At 38.7% G+C, this 12,993-nt stretch overlaps 1 protein-coding gene across 10 annotated transcripts in view; it reads right to left on the bottom strand.

Annotated features, from left to right (window-relative positions):
- LOC126275021 (GATOR complex protein Iml1) overlaps window positions 1-12,993 on the bottom strand; it is a 520,849-nt gene that overhangs the window by 89,217 nt on the left and 418,639 nt on the right. For all 10 annotated transcript variants that reach the window (XM_049977169.1, XM_049977163.1, XM_049977164.1 and 7 more), the window contains one exon: window positions 2,667-2,827. In XM_049977169.1, coding sequence (XP_049833126.1) covers window positions 2,667-2,827 — 161 coding nt within the window. The remainder of the gene's footprint in view (window positions 1-2,666; window positions 2,828-12,993) is intronic.

Genomic DNA, 12,993 nt, shown 5'->3' with positions numbered 1-12,993 from the left:
GCTTACACTACACTCGTTCGTCCTCTGTTAGAATATTGCTGCGCGGTGTGGGATCCTTACCAGGTGGGATTGACGGAGGACATCGAAAGGGTGCAAAAAAGGGCAGCTCGTTTTGTATTATCGCGTTATAGGGGAGAGAGTGTGGCAGATATGGTAAGCGAGTTGCGATGGAAGTCATTACAGCATAGACGTTTTTCGTCGCGGCGAGACCTTCTTACGAAATTTCAGTCACCAACTTTCTCTTCCGAATGCGAAAATATTTTGTTGAGCCCAACCTACATAGGTAGGAATGATCATCAAAATAAAATAAGAGAAATCAGAGCCCGAACAGAAAGGTTTAGGTGTTTTTCCCGCTCGCTGTTCGGGAGTGGAATAGTAGAGAGATAGTATGATTGTGGTTCAATGAACCCTCTGCCAAGCACTTAAATGTGAATTGCAGAGTAGTCATGTAGATGTAGATGTAATCCTAGTGGATGTTTGCAAGAGGGCTATGTTAAACTCACCATTAAACAAAAGCTAATGCTCTATAACAAGTTCTATGGGTTTGATTACAAGAGTCAGTCACAGTTACCTTACAAGTACATATACTTTAATGAACCAGCAAAACAACGAGGCAACAATACAGATACATCATTGTGATAGAAATGTACTTTCAGGTATTTCATAATGCTTGACAATAAAGAAACACAAATCTGGATGAAAACATTCAGCAATACTTTCTCTCTGACACCACAAATGCTGCAGGTACTGCAAGATAAAATGAAAACTGGTGTCCAGATCTCTACTGATTTATGCAGAAAACAAGCCAATCAGTCATATGCTATCTCAGCTAATGTAGAGACTTCAGTTAAAGAGCATATTCAGAGTTTCCCTAAACAAACCAGTCATTACATTCATGTACAAACAGACTCTAAATATCTATTCCCAGGCCTGAACATATGTATAATGTATTGGCTGTTGAAGTAAAAATACCTGGATGTTAATGCAAGCAAACTCTTATAAGAAGAAATTTTCAAATCAGCATACTATTTCAAAATTGGTCTTTCTGGAACAGACATTTGTAAATATATGTTAATGAGCTGTATATTAAAATGACTGAGGTTGACAATGACATAGATAGGTGTTTAATTCATGTCCAGACAATGCTTATGCAGAGCTGAAAACTGATTCTACGATATCACTGGCAAATAAAGCTGTTGTTTTATTATGTAAAGATCTTCAGCAGGCCTTGCCTTGCCCCACATTAAAGTAATCTAACATCTGGTACCAATGATAAGTTTCCTGTTACAACTTGGCCATTAACAGCCTTAAAACTCATGATGGAACAATGCACATATGACATGAATGCCTGGGAAAAATGGGATCAGCTGAAGTTGCTTCTTGCATGTTTCAATATGTAATAGACATGTACAAGTCATTAGAGCATGGCCAACGACATCAACTTATTGTTTAGTCTGACCGCTGTGCTGGCCAAATAATAGCTGGAAATTGCTATCAGTGTACAGGCATTTACTACATGCAGGGTATTTTTTTCAGACTGAGCAAAAATTTTTTGTCTCATTCATAGTTTTTTGCCCTGCACACTCATAGAAAGAAAAAAGTAGAAAAATGGCCCAAGTATATTTTTTGATTTTTCACAGAGAGAGGCAGACATCAAACAAGATTTTTAGGTAAAAATTATGAAAGTCATGTGTCTAAAACTTATGTCTCATGACCCAAATGCATTTTTCATAAGAGAAAGCCACAATGTTCTATAAGCTTCGCATCATAACACTCATCTCAAGAAGAGAAGAGGACACTAACTGCATCATGTGTTTCCAATATCACAACAACAGTTCTCACCATTACACAAAAAGTTGATTCCTCTTTCACTGTCAAAAATATGGATTTGATCTGAATGTTGCAGTACTTAAAGCCATGGTACAGAAAATTTTACAGGTCACTGGTTTAGCATACAATGTTACAAGCTTTGTCTCTAAGACTGACTACATTTTAAAGCCAGTATGATGAAAACTTTTGTTACTGCTGATAGTATTGATGTTTGTGATAAACAAATACTTCTATTCCACACTACATTTCTTTACTGTGTTACTAAGTTCTAGTATTAATAAAAGCATTTATAAAAATGCTAATGAATGATATATAGCAATTCATAGTGTTGTAGTGATGTACTACTATATTCTAGGGACAGTAATTTTTTCCTTACAGCAGAATAAATGTGTGCCAATGTATGAAGCAAGCTCTTCTACAAAACACAATTCATAACCCTGGTTATTTTTTATATAAACATGAGCACTTTTAAGGTTGAATACATTTTTCATCAGTTCTGAAAAAGGGCAAAATGTGATGTACCACTCAAATGTCGCAGACTTTCCTAGTACGGATGGAAACCATGAGCCACATCTTAATCAGAATATTTGAACTTCCTGACATTACTATGTTTTGCATTAACTTAGTACAGCAAGTTATGTTCATAACTCCAGGCAGAAATATCTGTGTAGCCAATTTATCAGTGGATTAATGAAGCATTAATATTTGCACATAAAAAATGGCACAACAGGAGCAAAATGAAGACTTTAAGCAAATTCGTGATATTGGCAAAGGGTTTTAACAGACATAAAATAATACAATCTTTTATTTAGATATATTGTGAAAATTCAACGTACCAATTCTGCTACAATTGTCCCTGAGGAAGCAACCCACTGCACAACTAGTTCATATGCTCTGTTTGGTCTGAAAACAGACTGATAACGGGCATGACCCCATTCAATGCGATCACTCTTGTTGTTGACATCTGTTTCCAAGTGTGTATGCTTGTATAATGGCACTGGAAAATGAAACATACACTTATTAATATTTTTCAGTGTTTCCATTAAAAATGTATGCTTAGTTGACAATAAACAGATGGGCTGCTGGTTTCATATAAGCAACTATATTTTTAATTATGTTACTTAGTTTGGTGATACTCAGCATTACTTGCTTCAGTATATATACAAACAATACAAAAGTCTGAGATGATAATATGAACACTCTTAAGGGATCTAATGGTTTGCAAATGGGCAAACATGGCTCTTAAATATACATATAAAAGAATGTGTGTGTGTGTGTGTGTGTGTGTGTGTGTTATGTCCAGCATCTCCTGCTAAAACACTGGACTGAATTCGACTAAATTTGGTATACTTCATGCTTACCAGACAAGAATCATCTCACCCAGGAACGAGGATATGAGAAAAAAAGATTTTTCTGCATCTGACAAGTAGGCTTCCCTGAATGGCAGGTGTGTTGTGAGAGTGCAGCATCAGCATGACAGATAGGCATGGGTGGGTTTTTTTTTTTTTTTTTTTTTGCCGGAGCCCCACATGACACTGGGCAAAAGGAGATAGATTGAGAGAGAGACGGGGGGAGGAGAATATGTACTGGACGGGGGGGGGGGGGGGGGGGGTGAAGAGGATTGGATGAACAGAAAAATGGGGGAAGAACTGTGGATGAATAGCAAAAAGGGGGAAAGAACAGTGGATGCACAGCAAAAAGGGGGAAAGAACAGTGGATGCACAGCAAAAAGGGGGAAAGAACAGTGGATGAACAGCAAAAAGGGGGAAAGAACATTGGATGAACAGCAAAAAGGGGGAAAGAACATTGGATGAACAGCAAAAAGGGGGAAAGAACAGTGGATGAATAGCAAAATGGGGAAAGAACAATAGATGTACAGCAAAAAAGGGGAAAGAATAATGGATGTACAGCAAAAAGGGGGAAAGAACAATAGATGTACAGCAAAAAGTGGGAAAGAACAATAGATGTACAGCAAAAAGGGGGAAAGAACAATAGATGTACAGCAAAAAGGGGGAAAGAACAATGGATGTATAGCAAAAAGGGGGAAAGAACAATGGATGTACAGCAAAAAGGGGGAAAGAACAGTGGATGTACAGCAAAAAGGGGGAAAGAACATTGGATGAACAGCAAAAAGGGGGAAAGAACATTGGATGAACAGCAAAAAGGGGGAAAGAACAGTGGATGAATAGCAAAATGGGGAAAGAACAATAGATGTACAGCAAAAAAGGGGAAAGAACATTGGATGAACAGCAAAAAGGGGGAAAGAACAGTGGATGAATAGCAAAAAGGGGGAAAGAACAATGGATGTACAGCAAAAAGGGGGGAAGAACAGTGGATGTACAGCAAAAAGGGGGAAAGAACATTGGATGAACAGCAAAAAGGGGGAAAGAACATTGGATGCACAGCAAAAATGGGGAAAGAACAGTGGATGAACAGCAAAAAGGGGGAAAGAACATTGGATGAACAGCAAAAAGGGGGAAAGAACATTGGATGAACAGCAAAAAGGGGGAAAGAACAGTGGATGAATAGCAAAATGGGGAAAGAACAATAGATGTACAGCAAAAAAGGGGAAAGAATAATGGATGTACAGCAAAAAGGGGGAAAGAACAATAGATGTACAGCAAAAAGTGGGAAAGAACAATAGATGTACAGCAAAAAGGGGGAAAGAACAATAGATGTACAGCAAAAAGGGGGAAAGAACAATGGATGTATAGCAAAAAGGGGGAAAGAACAATGGATGTACAGCAAAAAGGGGGGAAGAACAGTGGATGTACAGCAAAAAGGGGGAAAGAACAGTGGATGTACAGCAAAAAGGGGGAAAGAACAGTGGATGCACAGCAAAACGGGGGAAAGAAAAGTGAATGAACAGAAGAGGTGGGAAGAGAGAGTAGATGATGAGATGGGCAGAGAGAGAGAGGGGGGAGGTATAGGTGGACAGAGAGAGAGAGAAGGGGGGGGGATGTGGACAGAGAGAGGGGGGAGGTGGAGGTGGACAGAGAGAGGGGGGAGGTGGAGGTGGACAGACAGAGGGGGGAGGTGGAGGTGGACAGACAGAGGGGGGAGGTGGAGGTAGACAGACAGAGGGGGGAGGTGGAGATGGACAGAGGGAGAGGGGGGAGGTGGAGATGAACAGAGAGAGGGTCAGGAGTTGTGGAGTGCAGGTGGTATTGGCGTGCCTTGTAGGAGCTATATGTAGGGATAGGCATGGGTCAGCAGAGACTGAGTGGGGGAAGATATGGATAGTGAGAGAGGGAGGAGGATGAGGTGGACAGAGAAAGGGAGAGGATGAGGTAGGGAGACAGAGAGGGGGAGCATGTGATGGACTGAGGGGGGGAGGATGTGATGGATAGAGGGGAGGTGTTGGATAGAGAGGGGGCAGCAGGGGAATCGCAGATAGGGGAAAGGAGGGGAGGCCGTAGAGAATAAGGAGGGGAGGAACATATGGTTTAAGGAAGGAAGGGACAGGAGGAGAGGAGGGAGAAGGGGAGGGACAGAGAGAGGGAGGAGAGGAGGGGAGTGACAAAGAGAGGGGAAAGGAGGGAGGAATAGAAAAACTGGGGAGGATGAGGTGGATAGGGGGCGGAGGAAAGGAGGAGATGGATAGGGGGGAGAGGGAAGGAGGAGATGGATAGGGGGAGAGGGAAGGAGGAGATGGATAGGGAGAAAGGGCCAGCAAGAGATGAAGAGGAGGAAGTGGTTAGGGAGAGTGGGGCAGTTGGAGATAGATAGGTACAGGGATGTGGGAGATGGGCAGAGAAATGTTGGAGGATATGGATATAAAGAGGGGGAAATGGGGAGAGAGGGGGAGAAGGAGATGGGAAGAGAGGAGGGGGAGAAGGAGATGGGAAGAGAGGAGGGGGAGAAGGAGATGGATGTAAAGGGGAAGAGCAATATATGGGCATAAAGAGGGGGAGGAGGGCTAGACAGACAGAGAGGGGAAGGAAGAGGAGATGACCAGAGAAGGGGGGAGGAGCAGGTGAACTGAAGTGGAAAGAGAGACTGAGGGAGGAAGAGGTGAACACAGACAGGAGGAAAGAGATGTGTGATTTTTTTTAAATCTACTGCAAGCTCTTTGCTTTCCATATTTTTGGAGGAGATAGTATGGACCAAAAAAAAGAAAAAAATGTCTAGTAAACATGTACTCGAAAATCTTACCTTAAGAGCAATGAGCACTTGTTCATCTTCTCTAGTGTGGAATCACCTCTACTATTGGAAAAGTTTTCGTATCTCTTAAGGTATGAGATTTAGAGTCCATGTTTATGGGATCTTTTTTCTTGTTTTAGTCCCCTTCCCCAAATATGGAAAGCAAAGAGCTTTCAGTGGAGCAGATGGGTTTCACAGTATCGAAGATGAACAAGTGCTCATAGCTTTTAAGGCATACATTTTAGAGCCCACATTTATTTACCCCCCCCCCCCCCCATTTTTTTTATGAAAGGAACCTGTCCTCAAAGTGTGTAAAGGGAATTGCACGCACACAATATTTCATGCTATGTGAATAACAGTATCCACACTGGAAATAGTGTAGATACTCAACAATCCCTAGTTGCAGAATCTTGTGTATAATACAACAGGCAGATTGATTGGTTCACTGTTTACTGAATGTAGTGAAATGGTTAACCACAATTCCACTCAATTTGAAATGATAGAAAAATTGGTGGCTAATATGGCATCAAACCTTACACACCAGAGTTACATTACAAATATGCAACTGGAATGTGAATCATTCACTTTGAAAAACTCAACAGATAACCCTATAATGGGCAGAGTTTAGGAACCAGTATTTCTTGCAGGCTTGTGTAAAAATTATAGGAACAAACAGGGCCAGAAATATGTAAACTGGCCAGATGAGATACAGTGCTGTTCAGCTTGAGAACTCCTGCATTTATCTTCTGATGACAGTACACAGGATACACACTTGTGACTGCCCTGCTAGGAGGTGACAGAAACCTCAAAAAAGTTATGCAGTATCTATGATGAGTTGCTTCTGGTCCAAATTCACCTCTCCAGTTTGTCCACTGTTGGTTTGGAAATTTTAGAGCATTTTGAATGGTGAGCTGGAGAATATGTTTCCATGATATGAAAGCATCCACCTGCTCATAAGAGATGGTAGAAATATGCATTCTGATGAAGTGCAATCTGTTCAATGCCACAATTACCAGCTTACTAATATCTACACCCACAACTAAGGAAATTGCAATAATACTCTGGGTCTGATGTTCAACTGTGTAGTAAAAGTGAAATGGAAATGCAGCACATTATTAAATTATAAATGCTTCTATGAAACAATGTTTACGTACAATGCCTTCCCTTCAGCCACTGTGTCTATTAGCAATATAATGGAAACTTAACACAGCAAAGAGATACAACAACATATGACTCATGTACTGTCACTGTAGTCTACAGTATTCTAGATTCATCTATATGAGTGCTAACAATGTCCTGCATTACAACAATGTACAACTAAAACTGTAATATTTGACAATTAGAAAAGTGTCAATATTAAGGAAGCTAACTCAAATATACTGCCTTATGTTAGATGATGGAAGCTAACTCAATATACTGACACATCTAAGATGATAACTCAACAGGTCTGCAGCTAGTAAAAGGAAACAAATGTTAATGACATTTTGGTACTACAAAATGCATTACATATAAAGCCAATTTTGTAGGGCACACTTCACAAGACATCTACAGCGCAAAGAATTTTAGTGGCACATAAACATACTTTAAGAAATCTTCATTGTTTTCCCTGATAGAACTTCTGCATTAAAAACTCACAGTCACAAACTCAATACTAGTATTCAATCATTTTCAGTAAAATGCATATCATGTCTTCTTTCATCTTCATCTTAAATATGGAGTCACTTTCTGAGGAAATTCCCAGCTATCAACACTTTCAAACTACAAAAACTGGCCACTGCAATCATGTTTGGATGCAACTCAAGAGACTCAAGGGCACCTCTGTTTACAATTTCTGATATTCCTCCACCATATATCTAAATTATGTAATCACTCATATTCTTTAAACTAATGTCATAATAAAGGACTGGTGGGAAAAAACCACTGTGACATTCATCATCACTTTACCAGACAAAAAAACCTTACATATGCCCCTTACAGCATTACTGCCCACAACAACTGACTAGTCCACTTTAGCCAATATTATGAATTAGGTTCTTCTGTGTTTTGTATGCACAGTACTTTTACTTTCTTTCAGATTGTGCACTTCTCTCCTCATCCGAAATCACCTTTCCCATTCTCAGTTTGTTAATTTTTACTGGTGGTGTGTTACGTTTGTCCTGAAGTATCTTGAGACCATCTGTCTTGCCCTTCAAATCTGTGATTTCATCATGTCGTCCTTGATCTCTGTTATCCATCTAACGCTGCTCTTACTATTCCATAACTTCTCAATTATTCTCCTGCTAATTTTGTTTTCTGTTCCCTCACCAAATGTCCAAGCAGACAGATCTGTTTCTTTTTTATTGTACTTGTCACTGTTTCTAGTTCTTTATAAACTGCTTCATTTGAAGCTATTTTCCAAACTCCATCTTTTTTGTATTTTTATTTATACATGTTCTGGCTATCCTTCTTACTGTTTTAGGTAATCTGTCTATTGCTATAGTATTGGTTGTTTTAAATATAGTTTTGCTAGCATATGTTATTTGTGGCTCTGCGACTGTTTTGTAGTGTTTCAGTTTTATGGCTATTGAGATGCATTTTTTGTTATATGTGTTCGTGATAACATGACGTGTTTCAATCAATTTGTTTATTCTACTCTGCCATGATGGTTTCTCATTCAGGTCATTTGTAATTATGTCTCTCAAGTATTTACATTTTTCAACAACTTTTATGTCATGTTCTCGAATTCTAATTTTGTTTGCCAGTATCTGTTCCCTTGGCATTATTTCTGTTTTTCCAAAAAATATTTTAAGGTCAATACTCTGGGCTATTTCCTGTAATGAATTAGTTTGTTGTTTTGTTTCTTGAATGTTGTTGGCAAGAAGAGCGAGGTCATCAGCATATCCTAACAGTTTAACATTGTGTCAACTTTTTGTATTCCAACCTTAATGTTCTTTGGATTGTCCTTGTACCATTCCTCATTGTATATTCAAGGCCAGCATTAAAAAGGAATGGTGGCAGGCTGTCTCCCTGCCTTAAACCAGTTGTTACTAATGTTCCCCATCGAACTTAGTTTTCAAATTTGTACTTGTTAAGGTAAGTTCTATCAGTTTAATTAATTTTAGGTGGAGTTCAAAATGTGTCAAAATTTTCAACAGTGAGGGTCTATGGATAGAAGTGTATGCTTTTTTAAAATTCTATAAATGTATTTGAGAAAGGATTGTCTTGTTTGTGGTAATAACCCATGATTAATTTCAGAGTAATTATTGGTTTGGCAAGGCTTCTCCAAGGTCTGAAGCCTCCTTCATAATCCCCCACTTCCTTCTCCAGTTGTTCTTTGATCCTGTTGAGTAAAATCTTTGAAAAAATTGTGTAAGTACAGTCCAAGAGTGAGTTTCCTCTATGGATCTCTTTTGTCTCCTTTCTTGCAGAGTGGGCTAATTATAGCTGTGGTCCTTTCATCTGGGAATTTTTCTGTTGCCCAAATCTTTCGTAAAATAATATGTAAAGATGTTTGAATAGTTTTACCAGCATACTTCCACATTTCCACAAATGCTTGATTTTCACCACATGCTTTATAGCTTCTCATTTCTTTAAGTGCAATTTCTATTTCTTGTAGTGTAGGTAGGTTTATATTTTCTGGTTTGGTTTTTACAAGAATGCTTGTGTCTACTGTTAAAAGCTTTTCAGGTTCATTGCAATTCAAGTACTTGTAGAATGCTTCTGCTATGATTTCTGTATTTTCCTTGTTGTTACAGGCTATTCTTCCATCTTTATTTCTAAGTAGTAGTGTGGGAGCATTGTAATTAGATAATTGTTTATCAAAGGCTTTAAAATAATCTCTGAAATTGGTTTTGTAGTAGTTTTCTTCAACGGAATTTGGTAGATCCATTTGATATTGCCGCTTTGTTTTTCTGATGATTTGAGAGACTTTTTTCTGACATTTTTGAGGTTAGTTGCAGTTTTTTTCAATTTTGTGAGTTTGAAATTTTGTCTAAGCTTGATGTTCTTCTTCATGAATGTCATCACATTCCATAATCCACCATGCATGTTTTTTACATTGATTTACTGGGGCCAATTCTTCAGCATCTTGTTTTAAAATTGGTATTAATCCCTCAAGATTATCCATTACTATTGTATTTTGTGTTTTTTCCTAGTATTTGTCATTTTTATTCATTTATGTGGGTCATACTTTCTTTTATCTCCAATTGCTCTATGGCTTTTTTTCCTTAATGGGGTGAATTTGATTTTGGCTAAATAATGATCTGAACCTGTGTCTGCTCCTCTCAGTACTTTAACATTTCAAATTTCTTTATGAAAGTATTTGTCCTTGGAGATATGGTCTAGCTGCCAGTCTCCTCTTGTTCAATCAGGATGTTTCTGTTTCATAAGTTTGTTTGGTTTTCTTTTAAAATATGTAAATTTGGAGATGAGCTCACGTGTTCTGCAAATTTCACTCACTCTTTGTCCCTTTATGTGGGGCCCATTTTCCAATTATATCTCCGTACTTCTTTTCCTTTCCCACTATGGCATTAAAGTCCCCTATTAAGATTTTTACATTGTTTTTATTGACTTGATTTATTGTCTGATCCAAAAGATCCCAGAATTTTTTGTACTTCTATTACTGTTCTTGTTAGAAAATTTTTGTCACTGTTAGGGTCATGGGTGTTTATAATAGTATAGATCTTGTTTGTGGTTTTCAGAGTTAAAGTTGTGATTTGTGGAGAAATAGCTTTAAAATCAATTACTAAATCTATTGTTTTCAAATTTATTATAAACCCTGTTCCCTATTGTGGGCACTGTTTCATAATTCTTTGTCCTGGTTTTCCATTGTAAATTTTATAACCCTGAGATTCAAATGGATCTTCTGTTGTATTTATCATATCTTGGAGTCCTGCTATTATGATGTTTTGTCTGTCCACTGCTTTTCCTCAATTAAAAAATATGTAAATTTATGAAGAGTACTATATAAATACTTTATGTATGAAGTTCATTATTGTAATACTAAATAAGCATGCATAGAAATCACTTCCACCTGTATACTTATATATCGACTTGTTCAGATTCTTATGCGTAACCTGCTGTTGTAGATTAAGACAATAAAATCTACAGACAGATGGCATTAGAATGTCATTATGAGGAAACAGGAGCTGTGTCATAACACGGACACTCCTAGACAGATTAAAGAATTTCACCACAGACAATGCTGCGAAGTACTGAAATATGCCATTACAACAAGACAATGCGGTAGACCTCCCAAAACAAAAGTAAACCTACAGAATCTGTTCGACTGAGTGACTGATTTTATTTGATCCTGTAGGATCATACTGTGTATTGCAAGTTGTCATGTAATATGGGCCTTGCCAAGAATATAAGACCATCAATATTACAAATTACTTAACACTCGGGAGACCAAGTTTGATGTGTTAAAAAGACCAAGTTCGAATATAGGGCAGGCACCAGTTTCCTCAAAGTGGAGCCCATCTTCCCCTAGAAAACTGCATTCATTTCACATGTCAACAGTGTATAAATGTCTCAGGACCTGGATATGGGATTTGTGCTGCCTTCTCATGTCAAGAAGCATTAGTGAACATAACAGCTGCTGTTATGAATGGCAGACCCAATATGATCCCACTGACGTAATTTCATGCATTTACTCTTTAGGTTTCACAGTCTGCTGCAATTCTGCTAGATATATGTCTTGTATATGTTGTTGTTGTTGTGGTCTTCAGTCCTGAAACTGGTTTTATGCAGCTCTCCATGCTACTCTATCCTGTGCAAGCTGCTTCATCTCCCAGTACCTACTGCAATCTACATCCTTCTGAATCAGCTTAGTGTAGTCATCTCTTGGTCTCCCTCTACAATTTTCACCCTCCACGCTGCCCTCCAATACTAAATTGGTGATCTCTTGATGCCTCAGAACATGTCCTACCAACCGATCCCTTCTTCTGGTCAAGTTGTGCCACAAACTTCTCTTCTCCCCAATCCGATTCAATACTTCCTCATTAGTTATGTGATCTACCCATCTAATCTTCAGCATTCTTCTGTAGCACCACATTTCGAAAGCTTCTATTCTCTTCTTGTCCAAACTTGTTATCGTCCATGTTTCACTTCCATACATGGCTACACTCCAAACAAATACTTTCAGAAATGACTTCCTGACACTTAAATCTATACTCGATGTTAACAAACTTCTCTTCTTCAGAAACGCTTCCCTTGCCATTGCCAGTCTACATTTTATACCCTCTCTACTTTGACCATCATCAGTTAGTTTGCTCCCCAAATAGCAAAACTCCTTTACTACTTTAAGTGTCTCACTTCCTAATCTAATTCCCTCAGCATCACCCGACTTAATTCGACTACATTCCATTATCCTCGTTTTGCTTTTGTTGATGGTCATCTTATATCCTCCTTTCAAGACACTATCCATTCCGTTCAACTGCTCTTCCAAGTCCTTTGCTGTCTCTGACAGAATTATGATGTCATCGGCGAACCTCAAAGTTTTTATTTCTTCTCCATGGACTTTAATACCTACTCCGAATTTTTCTTTTGTTTCCTTCACTGCTTGCTCAATATACAGATTGAATAACATCGGGGATAGACTACAGCCCTGTCTCACTCCCTTCCCCACCACTGCTTCCCTTTCGTGTCCCTCGACTCTTATGACTGCCATCTGGCTTCTGTACAAATTGTAAATAGCCTTTCGCTCCCTGTATTTTACCCCTGTCACCTGCAGAATTTTAAAGAGAGTATTCCAGTCAACATTGTCAAAAGCTTTCTCTAAGTCTACAAATGCTAGGTTTGCCCTTCCTTAATCTAGCTTCTAAGATAAGTCGTAGGGTCAGTATTGCCTCACGTGTTCCAACGTTTCTACGGAATCCAAACTGATCTTCCCCGAGGTCGGCTTCTACTAGTTTTTCCATTCGTCTGTAAAGAACTCGCGTTAGTATTTTGCAGCTGTGACTTATTAAACTGATAGTTCGGTAATTTTCACATCTGTCAACACCTGCTTTCTTTGGGATTGGAATTATTATATTCTTCTTG

Source organism: Schistocerca gregaria, chromosome 1 (assembly GCF_023897955.1).
Source record: "Schistocerca gregaria isolate iqSchGreg1 chromosome 1, iqSchGreg1.2, whole genome shotgun sequence".
Classification (NCBI taxonomy): Eukaryota; Metazoa; Arthropoda; class Insecta; order Orthoptera; family Acrididae; genus Schistocerca; species Schistocerca gregaria.
Note: the sequence above shows the minus strand (reverse complement) of the source record. Positions and strands in the feature narration are given on the sequence as shown.